At 36.6% G+C, this 19,651-nt stretch overlaps 1 protein-coding gene across 2 annotated transcripts in view; it reads left to right on the forward strand.

Moving 5' to 3' along the window:
* LOC150100422 (katanin p60 ATPase-containing subunit A-like 2) overlaps positions 1-19,651 on the forward strand; it is a 279,460-nt gene that overhangs the window by 247,091 nt on the left and 12,718 nt on the right. For both annotated transcript variants that reach the window (XR_016549239.1, XM_090402560.1), the window contains one exon: positions 3,452-3,554. Coding sequence is in view for 1 of the 2 variants with exons in the window: in XM_090402560.1 (XP_090258686.1) it covers positions 3,452-3,554 (103 nt within the window). In the remaining variant the exon portion in view is untranslated. The remainder of the gene's footprint in view (positions 1-3,451; positions 3,555-19,651) is intronic.

Consider the following 19,651-nt stretch of genomic DNA (forward strand, 5'->3'; position numbering starts at 1 on the left):
CAAAGGGACCTCTGCATTTCATGCATACTAATGCCAGGAGTATTAGGAACAAGAAGGAAGAATTTTTGGCCTTGGTTGGCTCTTCCTGGCCACAGGTTATTGGCATTAGTGAAACATGGCTGACAGAAGATGATATAGTTAGTGGGATAGAATGTGTAGATTATAGTTTGTTTAGGAAGGACAGAGAGAATAAAATGGGGGGAGGAGTGTTATTGATGATAGCTGATGAACGCAGCCAAGGAGAATTGAAGTTGTATTGCAGGGTAGTGAAAAGAGCTCAGTTGAGGCTATTTGGTGTGAGATTGAGACTGGCAGAATAAAATATACAGTTGGGTGCTGCTATAGACCAGGTGATGGAATAGATGGTGGAGATAGTATGCATTAAATAAATTGATGAAATAAGTGGAAGGAGGGTAATTATTATGGGGGATTTCAACTATGGTAACATTGATTGGAAGGAGGAGAGGACAAGTGAGGAAGGAACTGGATTTTATTCAATTATTAAGGGATAACTATCTGAGACAGCATGTAATTGAAAATACTAGGAGTTTGAGAGTGCTTGACCTGGTAATAGCATCTGAGAATTTGACTGTAATGGATATGACCATGTTGTCACCTATTGGTGAGAGTGATCATAAGGTCTTGAACTGGGAAGTGGCTAAAGGTGTGGAATTTTCAATTAAGACAGGGGTATATGTGGAATTACCATGCTAGCAAGTATGACAAGCTTAGGAGATTGCTTGGTTCAGTGCCATGGCATGTAAAACTGCAAGGGCTGGATGTCGATAGAGCATGGGAAGTGGTCAAGGAGCATTTACAGAAGGTTATGACTGATTGTATACCTAGGGTTTGAATAGTAAAACAAGTAGGGATTAAATGGATGAATAACATCATTAAACTTGAGCTGCAAAAAAAAGAAACAACTGTGGAGGGAATTTAAAGAAAAAGGTGACCTGCAGGCACACGAACGGTATAAAGCGCAGGCCAGAAGGGTAACAAGTATGGTAAGAAAAGCAAAAGCAGATTATGAAAGGAAACTAGCTATGAAAGCTAAAGAGAATCCCAAACAATTCTTTTAATATGCTGCAAGCAAAAAAAAAACTGTACATGGCAGAATGATTTTAAGGAATGCCAATGGTAAGGAGGTCACTGAATCAGTCGATATAGTGGAATTACTGATTGAGCACTTTGCAAGAGTATATCATCCAGGTGGTGACATTGAAAGAATGAAGGAACCATTAGTTTATACCCGAATTGCGATGAATGAAGTGGAGGTGAATAGTCTATTATAGAACCTTAATGTGAATACATCTGTGGGATTGTATATTGGTACGGGTCTTACGTGAAGCAGCTAAAGAATTATCAGTGCCCTTGCCCATCTTTTTTAATCTGAGTCTCCGGTCTGGTTTAGTCCCGAAAGTGTAGAAAGAGGGGAAAATAGTTCCACTCCATAAAAGAGGATCCAAGACTATTGTTGCAAATTACCGATCGATCAGCATATCAGGAGTCGTTGTCAAGGTCTTGGAGAAAGTAGTCAAGAGAAAAATACAGGAATGGATTAATGAAAATGAGATACTGTACGGGAGACAGCATGGCTTTGTGAAGGGTAGATCATGCCTCAGTAACTTGCTCAAGTTTTATAACACAGTGATGGCTGAACTGGATAAGGATAATGGGTTTACAGTGATACGCTGGACCTGGCTAAGGCCTTTGACAGGATACCACATGGAATTCTAATCAGTAAACTGCAGCATATGGGGATGGATATAGGGTTGGTGAGATGGATAGGAGGGTGGTCGATGGAGAGATATTAGAGAGTAGTTTATTCAGGAGTACAGTCCAAAAGATGGCCTGTGACTAGTGGTGTGCCGCAGGGTTCTGTTTTTGGACCACTACAATTTAATTTGTTCATTAACAATATAGGAAAGGATCTGAAAAGAACTGTTCATTTGTTTGCTGATGATGCAAAGTTGGGTAGAGCAATAGTGAATTCACAAGATGTCAAAATTTTGCAAAATGATTTGGATAGTTTGGAGGACTGGGCTAAGGAGAATGGATGTCAATTTAATGTGGCAAAATGTAAGGTTATACATTTTGGGGTGAAAAGATTAGCAGCAGTATACCACATTGGTGGAACTGTACTCCAGGAGATTGATGAGGCCAGGGATTTGGGAGTGTTGGTGGATAGGGAGATGAAGTTTAGGGGGCACATTGCAAAAGTGGCTAAATCAGCTCATCAGATCACTTGGTTGTTGAAAAATACTTTGACGAGCAGAGACAAGCAAGTTATTGTTCCTCTGTACCGAGCCTTGATAAGACCTCATCTCGACTACTGTGCCCAGATTTGGTCACCTAGGTTTCTTCTTGATGGAGAGGATCCAGAAGCGAGTGACCAAGATGATAGCAGGTCTATGGAATGAACCTTATGAGAACAGGTTGAAGATTTGTGGGTTGCAGAAATTGGTTGATAGACGGAAGAGTGGAGATATGATTGAGACATTCAAATTGCTGAAGGGTTTCTATAGGATTAATTCAGAGGATATTTTTGTGATCAGGACTGGTGGTGGGAGAACTAGGGGACATCTATGGAAGCTGGGCAAGGGTGTTAGAGTTGAGTTCTTTACTTTTAGAGTCTTAAATGAGTGGAATAAGCTGCCAGAGTCTGTTGTGGGTGCTATGACAGTGAATAAGTTCAAGGCTTGTTCAACCAATGGACAAGCATTCTCTTTCTCATCCTGCAGTATATAAAGTACTCTGTGAGTATAAAATGACTTGTGAATGGAAAGGAAGATCTGTTATAAGGAATAGATTTGTTACCATCATTATAGCCAGTCAGAACTGATAGACTATGATTTAAACTGCCCTTCACACAGGATCAGATTGAAGAACATCAGTGTGTTATAAAAGTTGTTATATAAAGTGGAAGAGACTTTTAGAGATAGCAATGGGTATGAAACACTTGCCTAACTTTAGGAAGTAAGGCTAAAGTAATCTTCTGACTGGAAACAGACATCTTTAGGTCAATTTAATCCAAGAACTGTGAAAAAAAACAAAAAAACTGCTATTTAGGCAACATTAGAGGGTGCCAAATTAGAACTTGAGGTCCTTTTGTCTGTTACAATTTGAATTGTTTCCTATGCAAATTGTGCTTTGAAGATACTGGTTTGATATTCAGCAAAACATAAGTCAGTTAATAAGCATCTTTTTTATCATTTCTTGTTTAAGTTTTTTAACACCATGGAAAAGCAATGAAGAATCAAAAAATCTTGATAATAGCTTTCAGTTTATTTAAATTGAATATTATTATCTTGATTTAAATATGATTAGAAATGTAATCATATTTAAATAGAAGTTTTTTTTTCAAGGTAAGGATATTATAATCACACTAATAAATGGAATTCATATTTTTTTAGGATTTAGGATTTAATTAACAAGCTTTATTTGATTTCAGGCAACAAAAGATTATTCAGGTGCTGATATCAAGTTAGTGTGCAAAGAAGCTAGAATGAATAGTTTGAGAAAAGTCTTTGATATTTTGGATCAGCCAAGTACAGGTGAGTTTAGGAGAAAAGAAATATTTAAAATGAATATGATTACTTTTAATCTGGTATGCTGTTCTTGATCAGAATCTAATCTACAAGGATATCAGACCAGTTGAGGTCTGATATCCTTGTAGATCTGATATCCATTCAGTTCAATGTGAACTGGGAAATCAAGAACCTTTAATTGTTTTAATGGCTGTTATTTCTAGTTGCGTATCAGCTTTTGATGTGCTAAAAAAAAGAGTAGTTATTAAATTCTGGAGAATGTTTTGGTGTTCTAAATGTTTTTGGTGTTAGGTGTTAGCATACTCGGTGACCAAAGCTCTAGAGAGAGCTTTGGTCACCGAGTATGCTGATTGGAGGAATAGGTACTGCTGATGGTAGCAGATGAGTTGCAGCCAAAAAGATAGGAGATAGGCAGGAGAGTGGCTGTTCATTTGAAGCATTGACTAGGCTCTTTAATTTAAGTCTCAGCTCTGGTAGAATTCCAAGAGAGTGGAAAGAGAGCAAAATAATTCCCTTGCATAAGGGAGGTTCTAAGACTGCAGTAGCAAATTATAGACCAATCAGTATCTTATCTCAGGTGTGGTGGTAAAAGTATGGTTAAAATTGGTCAAAAAGAGAATTCAAGTAGGGGTGGATAAAAATATGATACTGTATGAGGGGAACAATGGCTTTGTGAAGGGAGATCAGTCATGCTTTAGTAATTTACTAACTTTTTATAATAGAGTAAAACAGCTGAGTTGGATAAAGGAAATGTCTACATGATGATTCTGTCAAAGACATTTGACAAATACCACATAGAACTTGGTTACGAAAATTAGAACAAATGGGGATGAATGTGACACAAGTTATTTGGATAAGAGGGCTGTACAGATATCAAAAAGTGGTGGATGGAGGGGACAGAATCAATTCAAAAGCATGTTACTATACCACAAGGTTCAGTGCTAGGATCACAACTGCTTAATTTGTACATAAAAGATATACAAAATTACCTGAAAGCAAATATTCAGTTGTTTGCTGATGATGCAAAATTAGGTAGAATAATAATAGTTAATCAAGGTGATATAGAGAGCTTGCAGGGTAATTAGATAGGCTATCAATATGGGCAAAAGATAATGGGTGTCAGTTTAATGTGGAGAAATGCAAAGTTATACGTTTTGGGACAAATAGATTACAAGCTGTATACCACACTGATGGAACAGTACTCCAGAAAATAAATGAAGCTGGAGATTTAGGGGTGTTGGTAGATGGGGATTTAAAGTTTAGAGGACATATTGCTAAGGTTACTTATTATTTACTTGGCTATAAGAATACACTAACAAGTAGAGATAAGGAAGTTGTTATTCCTCTTTATAAGGCCTCAATAGATTACTGTGCTAAAGTCTGGTATCCTGGGTTTCTTGGGGAATTAAGAAGCAGTGGAAAAGATTCAGAGGTGAGCAACCAAGATGGTGAGTGGCCTGTGGAATGAACCCTCTGAGGATAGATTGAGGGTGTGTGGATTTCAGAAGTTGGTTGATAGGAGAAAAAGAGGGGATATGATAGAAACATTTAAGTTGCTTAAACGATTTTATTAGGATTGATGCAAGGGAAATGTTTCAGCACTTGGCTAGACAGACCAGAACAAGAGATCATCCCTGCAAGATGAGTAAAGGTGTGGTTAGTAGGGGTGCGAGAACTAGATTTTTTGTTTGGAGAGTTGTGAATGAGTGGAATGGGTTGTCAGAGTCAGTTGTAAGTGCTTTGTCTGTTAATGGGTTCAAGGATAGGTATGATAGAGTGTGTGAATAGTTTGGGTCTCCCACAATGAGTCTTTGGACTTCATGGAGTTGCCTGTACAATAATAATAATAATAATGTTTACTTACTTTTACAAGCTGGTATTTCTGTTATAGATAGATTAACCAGCCATTTTATTAGGACTGTAAACTTTGATTTGAATTATAACTATAACATAACATGACATATAGCATAGCAAACGGAAAACACAAATTACTGCATGTTTGCAGTACTGTTATGATGAATACTAACTAGTAATAGGCACATATGCACTGTCTTTTTCATAAGCATTGAATTCAACATGCTTCCATAGCATAATTGGAAGAACAAAAGAACGTTGTGCCCTTCGATTGGAAAAGACCTGCGTGTGATTCTCGTCATGATGAGAGGGATCTTTTGGGCTTTTACAGTTGAATATGAGTTTACCAATCTTATACAGAAGGAACAGGGTTTTTTCCCTCCCAGACACTTGGGTTTTTCATCCCCCCACACAGACAAATCAGCTATGAGAACACATGCAATTTACACACAAAAAATACTGTTGTTGATGATGGGTGGTAGATGGCATTGATGGTAGTAGTGTCGTTGTGATGACACTACTACCATCAAGAATTACGAAGTAATTCTCCACCTTAATTAAGTAGTAGGGGGAGATGGAGAAATGTGCATAGCTGAGTAGAGTGGGGTACCCTCTGTTGATGTAGTCCTTGGAGGTTATGATGTTGTGAATAATTACTTCATGATCAGGGTTTAAGTACATCTTATATGATGGTCTTAATAAGTAATGCTATTGTAGAAGCTCTGCTATTTGTTTTTCTTAGGAGTAGTGCTGATGTTAATTCTCTACAGGAAGATTTGAATAGACTTTTATCTTGGACAAATGAGTGGGGGTTGCAGTTTTAATGTTAATAAATGCAAGATGTTACACTTTGGGATACAAGGATAAGGCTACATACTATATCGGTGTAGCTGTACTTCAGGAAGTGAATGAGATTTGGGATCTTGAAGTGATGGTGGACAGTGGACTGAAGTTCTGAGGGCACATTGCTCGTATTGCAAAGACTATACATCATATAGTTGCTATGATAAAAAGTACATTGACATGTAGGGATAAGGAAGTGGTGGTGCCTCTATATAAGGCATTGGTTAGGTCACATATAGACTACTGTCCCTAGATTTGGTCACTTAGTTTTCATTGCGATGTGGAAACACTAGAGAGGATTCAAAGACAAATAATCAAAGTGATATAATACTCTGGAGTGTTGGCTATGAAGAGCATTTGAGAGAATGTGGATTACAGAGATTGGTGGATAGGAGGAAAAGAGGAGATATGATAGAGACCTTCAAGTTAGTTGAGGAATTCTATCAGATTAATTCTACAGAAGAAATTATAAAAAGAGTGGATGTTAAGATGGGGAAGAACAAGAAGCCATCCCTGGAAGTTGTAAGAAGTGTGTGAGGAGTAGATGTTTTATGTGGAGAATTGTTAGAGAGTGGAATGCATTGGCTGAGTGTGTTGTGAGTGCAGATAATGTAAATAATTTCAAAGTTCATTATGATAGACATGTTGCTGGTTGAGCATGCCTCTCATAATGAGTCTGACTCCATGGAGGGTACCAAATAATAATAATAATAGTGGGGGGAGTTTGATTAGGGTTGCATACAGCATGTATCATATTATCTGCGTTTGTGATTTCTATCCATGCAATGGAGTCATTCAAGCAAAGTATTTCTAAGCATGGATGTACTTTTAGTAATGTTATTAGGATGCAAGCAGTGTCTTGCTTTGAATTCTACCACACAAATTTTTAACAAAGTGTGTTCTTGAAAATTGCTGTCTTAAGAGAATATGTTCTTGGCAATTGACTAATAAAAATATTTGTGATCTATGTTATGGATACTACTGACATATAGTCTATGTAAGATCTTGCATGCAGTCTTGAAGTAATTGTTCCTTTTTATCAGTAAAGTTTGTAGATCATAGTATTGACTGAGCAGCATGATCGTGCATGTCCTATTGATCCCACAAATATTTTAAGTTCTCATAATTGAGCAAGATGGCAAATGCCAACAATGCTGGTTATGATGTCGTGAATAATTACTTCATGATCAGGGTTTAAATATATCTTATATAATGGTCTTAATAAGTAATGATATTGTAGAAACTCTGCTATTTGTTTTTCTTAGTTCAGTTAAATTGAGATGCCTAAACCATTGCCTCCCCCCCCTCCAAACATCATCAGTTCCATGTTATTCCCAAATAGTTTTCCATTTATTAATTTGCATACAGTTTCCTTAAAATTGCCACCTTTTCTTTCATTTCTTACATGATTAGAGGAGAGAGTGAAGAAATAGCAGTGATGGCCAGTTAGATGGGGCATCACCCATAAAAATACCTATAGAAAAGACATAATGCACAGCATCTACGAGAAAGTAATTTAAAGGAATCTGTGAGATAGGGATATCTGTTAAACAGATTTCCCCCTTCCTAGATATAAATAAAATATTTTAGGGAATGTTTTCAGTGTATGCACCATCTCAAATATGAGAAAAATATTCTGATTTTGTCTTCATTTTGGGAGTTACAGTGTGTTAGAGATTGGGTAAGCGAAGTAGTGTTTTGGATGAAAAGAATATCGAGCATTTTTTGAGACTGAAGAAGCTGTGGATGTGATGTGCTTGTGGATAAGCTAGATATGAAAGTCAATCCAAGATTGGAGTATCCTCATACTTCTGATAATATTCTAATTGGAAAATATATCAGAAGTATGAACAGTAAAGTAAGATCTTTCTTCTGAGAAATAAGACAGTGTTTTGATAGCATTTTGATTCACTAGATTACCTTCACCTTACTTGAGAATGGCAAGGAGATCAGTGATTAAGACGTTGGTTAAGGAGGATCATGAAACTAATCATTCCAATGAAAAAGAGAACTGGAGTGTACTGTCCTCAACAAAACTATGGATAGGATTTGAAATCAGTGAGAGAAGGTCACTAATGTATAGGAGGAAGAGTGGGTCAAAGCACAGAGTTCTGGAATAAATAGCCCAGTATTATTATTATTATTATTATCTGATCTCCATGAAGTCAAAGGACTTATCACAAGCAATCCATACTCTCTCATGAAAAAAGATCATCAAACTGTGCTTAAACCCATTCATAGTTTCTGTACTCATCACACTCAAGCATTGCATCTCGCTCACTAGCAATTCTCCATGCATAGAACCTACTCCTCACTCCCCTGCAGTTTTAGTTTTCAGGAATGGCCTCATTCTTTACTATGAAAGATCTCCACATTAATCTGGTAACAATTCGAAGGAAGGCCAAGGGCAGTTGTAGCCCTCGGCCCTTCACTGTGTCTCCGAGATGCTGTTTATGACTGTTAGAATTTGTTCCTCAGTTTGTGAACTACAGAATGACTCGTGCAAACATCCAGCTACCTCCACATGACTTTGGCCATTCTTTAGTTTAACAATGGCTCACACCTGAATTCATTGGTTAAATGATGTTTTGCAGCCATATCCAAGGATTTTACTATCACGAAATATCTTGTTCTCACTCCAGACACAAAATGGAAAACCACTCCAAAAAAACCCACTTTTATGCTGTCACTCATTTGTATATGATAACCAGACTTAGCATGGTTATCATATACAAATAACTGGAGCTGAGGAGGTAAAAAATATAATGTACCTGACTTTCATATGTTTTTTTACCTCCTCCCCCCAGTTATTGTGATTTTTCTCTTTATTCTTTAATATCTGGAATGTAGAATATATACCAGTGTAATTTTCTCCATTCTGATCATTTGATTCCTGTTGGTTGAGGAATATATCTAGGTTATTAACCTGCCAGTGTAAGCATGTAAGTAGAGCATTTGATTGCTGCACACTGACCAAACTTGACTGAAGTTTGGTGTATCCCATATTGTAATGGATTAAACATTGAACTCTGTGTTTTAGATTTTCATTGGTGAGCCCTAGACATTGTATACTATCTAGGATGCATTGAAAATCTAAAACACAGAGTTCAATGTTTAATCTATTACAATGTGGGATACACTAAACTTAAGTCAAGTTTGTTCAGTCTGCAGCAACTTTCCAACCAATAAACTATGGATTCAAATTCCACCTCAGGAATGGATATTTGTAAACATCTTCTAGGTGGTACAGGTAACTACTGTCATACATAGTGGTCATTTTCGAGGCTCACTAAATAAATGAGAGGCTTATAACATGGGATAACAGGGTTGCATTTCCACTTGTTTTTAAATGTTTGTAATGGTTTATTTCTTTATTGAATAGGACTATAGAAAATGTAGTATTGTTTTAGATCCTCCACCCACTTAACCAAAAAACTTGCTATTTTTTTTTCACTTTTTTTTTGTCTGATAATCATTGTTGACTGCATTATTGTGAAGCTTGTAAATGATTGAATCTTTGTTTATCTTTAATAAATTATTTCAGTAGTGGAATAATTAAAACAGAGATTGCTAATGACATTTATAGTTCTGCATTTTTAATGCTTAATTATATCCACATTTATTTCCAAATTGTTCCCTTAATTTTTTTTCTAGAATTTTGTAAACTTTATTCATTTGTATTCTTTTCAGCTATTTTTAATGATATTAGTCTCAAAATACTCTCTCACACACACATACACACAGAAAGAACAAATATGGATGATTATGCCTCAAGCAAGACTACCAAGTACCTATAACTGATGATTCCGTTCCCCTCCACACATCACCATTGCATATTAGTAAATAATCTGTGTTTAATTCATAGCAGATCATGTTTTACATCACCATGTTAACTTTATATTATTTCTTATGTGAACTACATATGTATGTATGTTTATAAGATGAACACACACGCACGCATGCACACACATACATACAAATATTGGCATGTAAGCTAGAAAACGTTTCTCTTATTTTTGTGGTTTAAACTACTCTTAAGGCATAAAAGTAGTGAATAAAATATGCTATATGTATGTATATATAAACCAATGTCTTTTTTTGGAATGGTATGTCTTATTGGCACCTCTATTAAACAGTGAGATTTGGCATATGAATGTGGTATACATGTGGAAATTTGTGATACTCAGTAATTTTTTTTACACATTTACCTAGTATTCAAATATGCTTAGTTATTTAATGAAATTTGCATTTTTACTATGCCTATTGTTAAGATATTTGATATAACTATTTTTAGAATTTTAAATTCTTCTCATGTTTATATATGAACACAGTCACACCAGGCTGTGTCTCGTGTGAGCTGCACCTCAAGTAGAACTGTAATTTCATACTGCAATAAAACTTGTACTTTGTGCTTTGTTTTTCATTGCAACTATATAGTATGGTGTTCATTCCAGTTGTTTCTAATTACACAAAATACTCTAATTGCTCTATTTTTCATTAAATATAAGTATACATTGATTTTGTCTGTGTGCTGTTTTAAGTTCTACAATAAAATTACTTTGTTTTGTTTGCATCTGTGCAGCATGGTGCATGTAGGGGGGAGGGAGGGAAGATGTATTTCACTATATAGGATCATTTTTATTCTAGTACTAAACTGCCAATATATACTGAATATGCAAACAGAAAGCATTGGACAATTTCTCCTCTCCTGCTTAAAGGCCAAGTACAACATGAATCAATTTGTCTCTTCTCCTTGTGAACATGTTAAGTAAATAATTTTACTAGGTTTTATCTGAATTTTGTAGATCTGTTCATTTAATATCAAAAAAAAAAAAAAGCCTTGAACCATAAAGTAAAAAAAATGAAAAGGTCTCTTTTCCCCTTCCACAGTTAAGAAATTAAAACAAGTGAGAAAATGAGTGAAGAGTTAACTGTAGCTAGTGATTCACATTTGACATCAGTTTGATGCCATATAGTCTCTCCTGTTATGCCATTGGGATTTGGGAGTGAAGCCATCTGTTAGAAGAAGTGGTAGGGTTTTCAGAACCCTTTCCACACAGAATTAGTAGGACAATCACAAAAATCCTTTCCGATAGCAGGATTTGAACCTCTTCAGTCTCTTGGTTGGAGAGAGCAGATGTGTTAAAGACTGTTCTTTGTTCATGATGTATCAGCATTCTGACTGATCGAGTTTTATTATTCACATCTGACCTCCATAGAGTCAAAGGTCTCATCACAGGAGGTCTGTACGCTCTCATACCAAAATATCATTGAACCATTCCTTGAACCCATTCACAGTTTCTGCACTCACCACACTTTCAGGCAATGCATTCCACTCATCAATCACTCTCCACACAAAGAACCTGCTTCCTCACTCCCGTGCTAATACCCTTATTATACAGCTTCCATGGAGGGCCTCTATTTCTGCCCTTGCCTCCCTCTACTCTATAAAATATCTTCTCCATGCTAATCATGTAACAACCCCTCAACTTATGTCTTATATGTCAACTTATGTCTTATATGTCTTATAATCAATCATATGCCATCTTCTTCTATTAACAAGGCCCTGTAAATTGTATTCCCTCAATCTCTCCTCATATCTAATATTCTATAAACCTGACTCAACTTAGTTAACCTTTTCTGGACCTTCTCCAATACATCCTCACCCCCCACCCCTAAAAACCAGGTGACCAGATCTGTGCATGGTGGCCTGAACAAAGCTTTATACATGGAAACCATAGCCTCTTTGCTTCTGCATTTCAATGTCCTCCTCTTTATTACTATAATCTGTTGAGTTGTTCTTACAATTTTAGCAGTGTGACCTCTGAACTTCAAGTCTCTGTCCACCATTATTCCCATATCTCTCCTCTCCTCCATCTTCCCTAAAATTTCTCCATCAATTATATACTCGGCATCCCAACCTTGGCTATCAAATTTCAAGACCTTGCACTATGCAATATTAAATTGATAGTCCCTCTCATTTACCCACTCACATGGTCTATTCTGAACCTCCTGCAAGGCAACAACATCTGCTCTAATTCTCATAGCCATTCCTAACTTTACGTCATCTACAAACAGCTGCACATCTCAAGTTAAGCTGCCCCCAATATCATTAGTGTATAACTTAAACAATAATGGTCCCAAAACAGATCCCTGTTTCACTCCACTAATGACTTTCTTCTCTGGGGGGGATCTCATACACAACCTGCTGATATCTAGCTGACAGCCAGTCAGCTATCCATTTGAGTAGTCTGTTATCTAATCCCATCTGTTTCATTTTATCTACTAGCTTGCCATGTGGCAATCTATCAAAGGCCTTTGAAAAATCTAAGTATGTCACTGTATATGCATCTCTTTTATTGTGTGAATTTTGTTACTTTGTAATACATAAGCAGATTTCTAAAACATGAGTTCCCCTTAACAAACCCATGCTGACCATCATAAAGAATACTGCTATTATCAACTCCCCAACTTCTCTAATACCTTAAACAACAACGTCAGACACAGATTGGCCTGTAATTTGTAATCTTAGTCTTACTTCCCCTTGCGAAATGGAACAATTTTCCCCCACCTTCTATTCCTTTGGAACTTGCTTTGTTGCAAGACTCATGCCAAATGTGCCATTAATTCCACCCCAAGGACAGTGGAGATATACTGTTAAATCCCATTGCCTTATTAGTATCAAGTTTACTTAATTCCTCATATATTGCTGCTCATTCACATCAGTCCCTCCACTGCCATACCTTCTACACTCCAGCTTCTCCTGATATTGCGATCACTAGGATGAAATACATTGATAAATTGATTATTGAATAATTCAGCTAAATTCTACACATTGGTTACCAATCTGCCAGTGATATCAACTAGCATCAACCTCATATTTCCTTCTTCTTGCAACATATCAAAATAATTCCCTAGGATTTTTCTTAGCTTGATTGACTAACTTCTTCTCATGTTGCACTTTTGCTACCTTTACCAACCAACCAAGTTACCCTCCTGGGTTGCTCTTTCTACTCTTCATGCAACTGATCATTACCAACATTCAGTTGTGTTGCCTCCACACTGCCTTCTTCCAGATGTCCTGCTTAATATCTTCATTCATCCATTTTTCTCCCACCTTGTTTAATTTTTTCTACTTTGCGATATACTCAGACATTGCTACTGTTAAGTAGCTGTTGATCAGTGTCCATGCAGCATTTATATTTTTCCCAGTCAACTCCTCTTTCCATGCTATAGCTCGCAGTTGGCTCATAAGCTTTCCATAATCACCAGCTTTGTAGTTCCACACCATCATACATTAATTTCCTGATATGTACCCCTGATGGGTGTTCAGGTTACTATGACAGCACTACATGATTAAGTTTACATTATTATTAATCTCCTATCAACAATTTTCCTCCAAATCAATCTATTACGTGTGAGTACTCCAATATTGTCATATCTAACATTTCGTGCTTCTAAGGCACTTCTGACCGAATCAATTCACCTAGCCGTGGCCTTTCTCTGTGGCTCTTTTTCCCATCTTCATATCAAACACCTGTTTTTCTAACTTTTCTTCACCCATTCTATTTAAGTAGCCAGTTTCTTTCTAATATCTTCATTTTTAATAAGATTCTGCCAGTGATTGACTTCCCTAATTTTTCTCAAAAACCCTCATATCTGTGGTCTCTAGTCTTTGATCAAGTGCTTTATTTCTAACCCAACTCTCAGATCCATAACTTAAAACTGGTTTAAATCATGTTTTGCATAACTTAAAATTGGTTTAAACCCTGTTTTGTATATTGCTAGTTTGGTGCTTTGGCTAATATCTCTCTTACTCCATATAAATTTCTCAACTGACTCCCCACGATATTAGCTTTGCTTATTCTATTGTCTATGTCCAGATTTAACCTACCATCTTCACTAAAAACTGTGCCTAAATAGTTAAAATATAAAATATAGAACAAGTAAGAGTGCAATTGAAGTTTTCTGTGTCCCTGCTTATTTTCACAGTTTTGGTCTTTTTATTGCTGATTTTCATGCCAAATTTGTTACAGCTGTTATTCAATATAGTTAATGAATCCTGGAGACTTGTACTAGATGTATTTAGGAATGCAATATCATCAAAGAATAGCTCTTTGATGCTATTCCTAAACACATCTCCAATTCTAATATCAGGCTTGATGCCACTTATTTTCATAATGTGTGATCCGTATAGATGATGAATAAGAGTGGAGATAATGTGCATCCTTGTCTTACCCCTCATTTTACATCAAACCATTCTGTATTTCCTTAAATTCTAACTGCTGATTTACAACTTAAATATAGACTATGTATTGCTCTGTATATTGTTCCATTCACCCCATATAATTGCAGTGTTTTGAAAAGCTTTTCTCTGGGCACCTTGTCATATGCCTTTTCCTGATCTACAAAACTTAAGTACAGATCCTTGTCATATTCCCACGATTTCTCAACTATTTGCCTTAAAGTGAAAATCTGATCTTGACAAACTCTATTTGGCTCGAACCCAGCTTGTTCTTCTCCAAGTTTCTCTTTTTCAACCTCTTTTCAAGTATGCTTGCATAAATCTTTCCTGGAACACTTAATAGAGAAATTCTTCTGTAACTCTCACATTCAGTTTTATTCCCTTTTTTTTATAGATGAGTACTATGAGAGCTCCACTCCAATCATTGAGATATTTGACCAGAAATGCTTAAGTATGGAGGTATAAAGGTTTTGCAGAGGGCCTGGTCAGAAATCACCCATAATGATCACTCTTTGCTTTCTGACTAAGTCAAGTTGCCTATATGTTTCTTTGTCTCTATCTTCCACATTCTCTGGCCTGTAGCAATACCTCACCATTCTATAAACCTCCATTTCACACCATATTACTGCTTCAAAAACCACTGCCTCTTGTTTCTCCTTGTATATCAACCTTGCACAGACGTAATTCCTCTGCTATCATTAGCAGCATTCCCCCTTCCTTCTTCCTTTCCTGTCTTCTTGAAGAACATCATATCCCCCCAATCTCTATTCCTGTCAAGATGTTATTCCCATACAGCCATGTTTCCAACTAATTTTTAACTTATTGCAGCTGTTTTCAGGCACATAAATTAATCATTGCTGATAGTCCTGGCATTTGTAAATAAACAGTTATTTTCTTGGTCTATAACCAGCCCTATCCATGCTGTCTCCCATCTGTGACTTCTTTTTACTTGCTCCTGTCTGCTCATCTTCTGCCCTTACATAGTCAACTAGACCCAATTACAAACATATTCCTCACCATTCCATTCTTATGCTGACTATCTACATATGACCACTTTCAGAATTCACTCTCATTACACATGGACAGGGAAACAGGCTGGGCTAGGGAGGTTAGAGAGCCAACATTCCCCCTTCCTTCTTCCTTTCCTGTTCTCACATTCTCTTCTCCATTCATAACCACCTCAGTCTCACCTGGTCCATTCTCCTACTCATTAACATCATTTCTGACTTCCACTGATACCTTGTTTACATCACTCATTACACTTCCTTCTAATAGCAACTTTCCCAAATGACTCATTCACTCCAAAACCATTCAGATGAAGTTCTGTCGCTGTTATATAGTTCCATTCATCCCTCAAACTCGTCCGACATATTCACAAACTTCACTCCTTTCTCTTCACACGTTTCTGCTTCACTCATTCAAGATCTTTGCTCTCCTCTGTAACTCATCATTGTCATAACTGGGAAACATACAAACTACCCTTCCTACCACACTGTTGTCTTTTTCTCTCCTTAATAATCTTCTGATATCCAGTCTCACATTCTCCTTATGTCTAACCAAATCATTCATCCCAACCACAATCACTAATTTCCTTGCTTGCTTACTTCTCATATCTAGTGCCTCAATCACCCTGTTCGTTTTTCCCTCCTGGAAGACAAACCATGTGCACTCATCCACCACACTTTTATGATAGAATCTCCATAGAGTGTTATTCTTGAGTCATTCACTACTTCTTTCTCTCCGCTATCTTTCATTTTACTTTTTTTGTACTGTTCTGTTTGTATCCATCATACATTTAATTTCATTCTGTACATTCATCATCTTAATTATTTCATCTTCAACTCTTGCATTCCAGTAATCACCCCTGTAATTACACCCAGTTCTCCTTTTTTAATATATTTTTCCATATTCACAATTACATTATCCACACATAATCACTGCAATCCATTAATATATCGCGTTTTCTACAGACCCTCACTCTCTCACTTCAATTGTTTAATCTCTTAACAAACACGTATGCCACATTACATTCCTGGCAAAATCATCTTGGTAAAATTCACACTGCTTAACACACTCAAGTTTCATACTATGCATCTTGATGACCTTGTTCTTACTGCCTTTTTTTTAATTAAATCATTAACTTGAAAGTGATTAACTATGAAACACAAACACACCACACTCAGTCACAACCAAACGAGACTAAAATTATCCTGAAATTACACGAAAGTTATAATATATTGATAACAATTAACATCAAAACTTACCATACATTGCAGAAAACTGAACTGTTCACACTCTAATTAATTTAGTTAACTGTTGGACTGTTGATCAAAAAATGACTCTTCTATGTGAAATATAGTTAAAATAAAATTAGATGCATGACTATTGTTACAGTATATGCTGCCCTACATTCAAGAAAATATGTATTTATTATTAATTTTTAAAATAAGGTGTTTTTAATGGTTGAGACTTTTTTCTGGATTTTGCAGCTCTCCAAATGTGCTCCTAGCATTGGCTTAGTGGGTTACAACCAATTCACAAAACCCTACTTGGATGTGCATTATGTAAATGAATGGAAAGAACTTTTGAAGTAGAATACAAAGTGGGAATTTCTAAGGAATGAGGTTGCCTATTTTGGCAAAAATAGACACTAGCATCTTTAAAAAAGAAACTTTTATCACACTATGAAGTAACAGCATAGTTAAATACTTTTTAGTTTTCTTTTCATATCCTTTAATCCTCAGTTTTTCATGTTGCAAAGAATTAGTACTGGCATGTATTGTTTTACAAAAAAAAAAAAAAAAAAAAAAAAAGCTGCATAAAACAAATTACTATTAATGTTCTTTATTTTCAAGATTTAATACATCACACCACATCTTAATCACATTTTCTTTAGCTGGCATGCTGAAGTTGCAGGCTTATAGGTGGTGGAAGACTGCTTTTCCAAGAATCTCTCAATGGAAATCTGACCTGCAGTTTTCAACTTCTGATTATAGGCATCCATAGCCAAAAGATCTTCATTGCTCCATCCTCTAAGTGTGATTCAAGCAACTATTCTTCCACATTTTCTTTGTCAATCTCCTCATATCTGATGAGCAATGTTGGCAATAGTTTTATTTGCATTGGTAACATCATCCTCCACCATTAAACCTTTAACATGTAAGAGTTCCACAGTCTCTCCTCTAACAGGTGAGAGTGACTATATGGTCTTGACCTGGGAGGTGCCTAAATATGTGGAATTTTCATTTAAGAGGGTGTATATATGGAATTGCAGGACTGGTAAGTGTGACAAGCTTAGGAGATTGCTTGGATCAATGCCATGGCATGTGAAACTGCTAGGGTTGGATGTTGATAGTGCATGGGAAGTGGTAAAGGAGTGTTTGAGGGAAGTAATGGCAGACTGCATAGAGTTAGAAGAGTAAATCAAGTGGGAGTAAAATGGATGAATATCATCATTAAGCTGGAGCCACAAAAAAAGAAAAAAAATTGTGGAGGGAATTCAAAGAGAAAGGTAACCAGCAGGCACATGAGCAGTGTGCACAGGCCAGAAGGGTAACCAGTTGGTAAGAAAGACTAAAGCAGAGTATGAAAGGAACTTAGTGGCTAAAGCCAAAGATGATACTAAACAGTTCTTTCAATATAAGAAAGTAAAAGAAAGAATGTTTATGGCAGAATGATTTTAATGAATGCAGATGGTAGGGAGGTAACTGAATCAGTCAAAATAGTAGAATTACTATGTGAATGCTTTTGCAAGAGTATATCATCCAGGTGGTGATATTGCAAGAACGAGAGAGCTAAAGGCTTATATGGGAACTGAGGTAAAAGAAGTGAAGGTGCATAGCATATTACGGGACTTTGATGTGAATATAACTATGGGATTAGATCGTCCACCAGCTCGAGTTTTACGTGAGGGTGCTAGGGAATTGTCAGTGCCTTTGACACATTGTATAATCTATGTCTTGGCTCTTGGTTTGGGGGGGGGGGGCAACATGGTTTTGTGAAGAGTAGGTCATGCCTCAGTAACTTGCTCACATTTTATAATACAGAGCAAGCTAAGTAGGGTCAAGATAATGGGTTTACAATGATATTGCTGGACTTTGCAAAAGCCTTTGACAAGATATCACATGGAATTCTAATCAGTAAACTACAGCATATGGGGATAGATATAGGGTTGGTGAGGTGGATAAGAGGGTGGTTGATGGAGAGATATCAGAGAGTGGTTTACTCGGGAGTAGAGTCCATAAGAAGGCCTGTGACTAGTAGCATGCCACAGGGCTCTCTGTTCTTGGGCCACTACTATTTAATTTGTACATTAATTAATAGTATAAGAAAATATCTGAGAGGAACTGTTCAGTTGTTTGCTGATGATGCAAAATTGGGTAGAACAATAGTCAATACTGATAATGATAAAATTTTGCAGGATAATTTGGATAAATGGACAGTCTACGGAAAGGAGAATACATGCCAGCTTAATGTGGCAAAGTATAAAGGTATGCATTTTGGAGTGAAAAGATTATCAGCTATATACCACATTGATGGAACTGTACTCCAGGAAATCGACAAGCCAGAGATTTGGGAGTGTTAGTGGAGAGGGAGTAAAGTTTAGAGGGCACATAGAAAAGTGACTAGAGCAGCTCATTGGATTACTTGGTTAAAGACAAGCAGGTTATTATTCCTCTTTATCAAGCCTTGATAAGACCCCATCTTGAGTACTGTGCATGCACAGATCTGGTCACCAGAGTTTCTTGGTGATGAGGAAGAGGTGGAGAGGATCCAGAGGTTGAGTGACAAAGATGGTAGTAGATCTATAGAATGAACCTTACACGAACGGGTTGAAGATTTGTGAGTTACATAAATTGCTTGACAGGCAGAATAAGGATGATATGATTGAGACATACAAATTACTGAAGGGTTTTTACAAGATTAATACAGAGAAAATTTTTCAGAACAGGTGGTGGTGGAAGAACTAGACGGCAACTTTGGAAATTGAGCCTTGAAGATGATCCACGTGAAGGACGTCCAAAAAGTGTAATAGCACTAGAAATCATTGATCAGTGCACGATATGGTATTGGATGACCACCGAATCAAAGTGTGTGAAATTGCTGAGACTATAGTCATTTCAAAAAAAGTGTAGGATATATTTTGCATGAAGAATTGCAA

The sequence above is a fragment of the Typopeltis vanoorti genome, chromosome 13 (assembly GCF_054136105.1).
Source record: "Typopeltis vanoorti isolate ZY-2024b chromosome 13, IOZ_Tvanoo_1.0, whole genome shotgun sequence".
Lineage (NCBI taxonomy): Eukaryota > Metazoa > Arthropoda > Arachnida > Uropygi > Thelyphonidae > Typopeltis > Typopeltis vanoorti.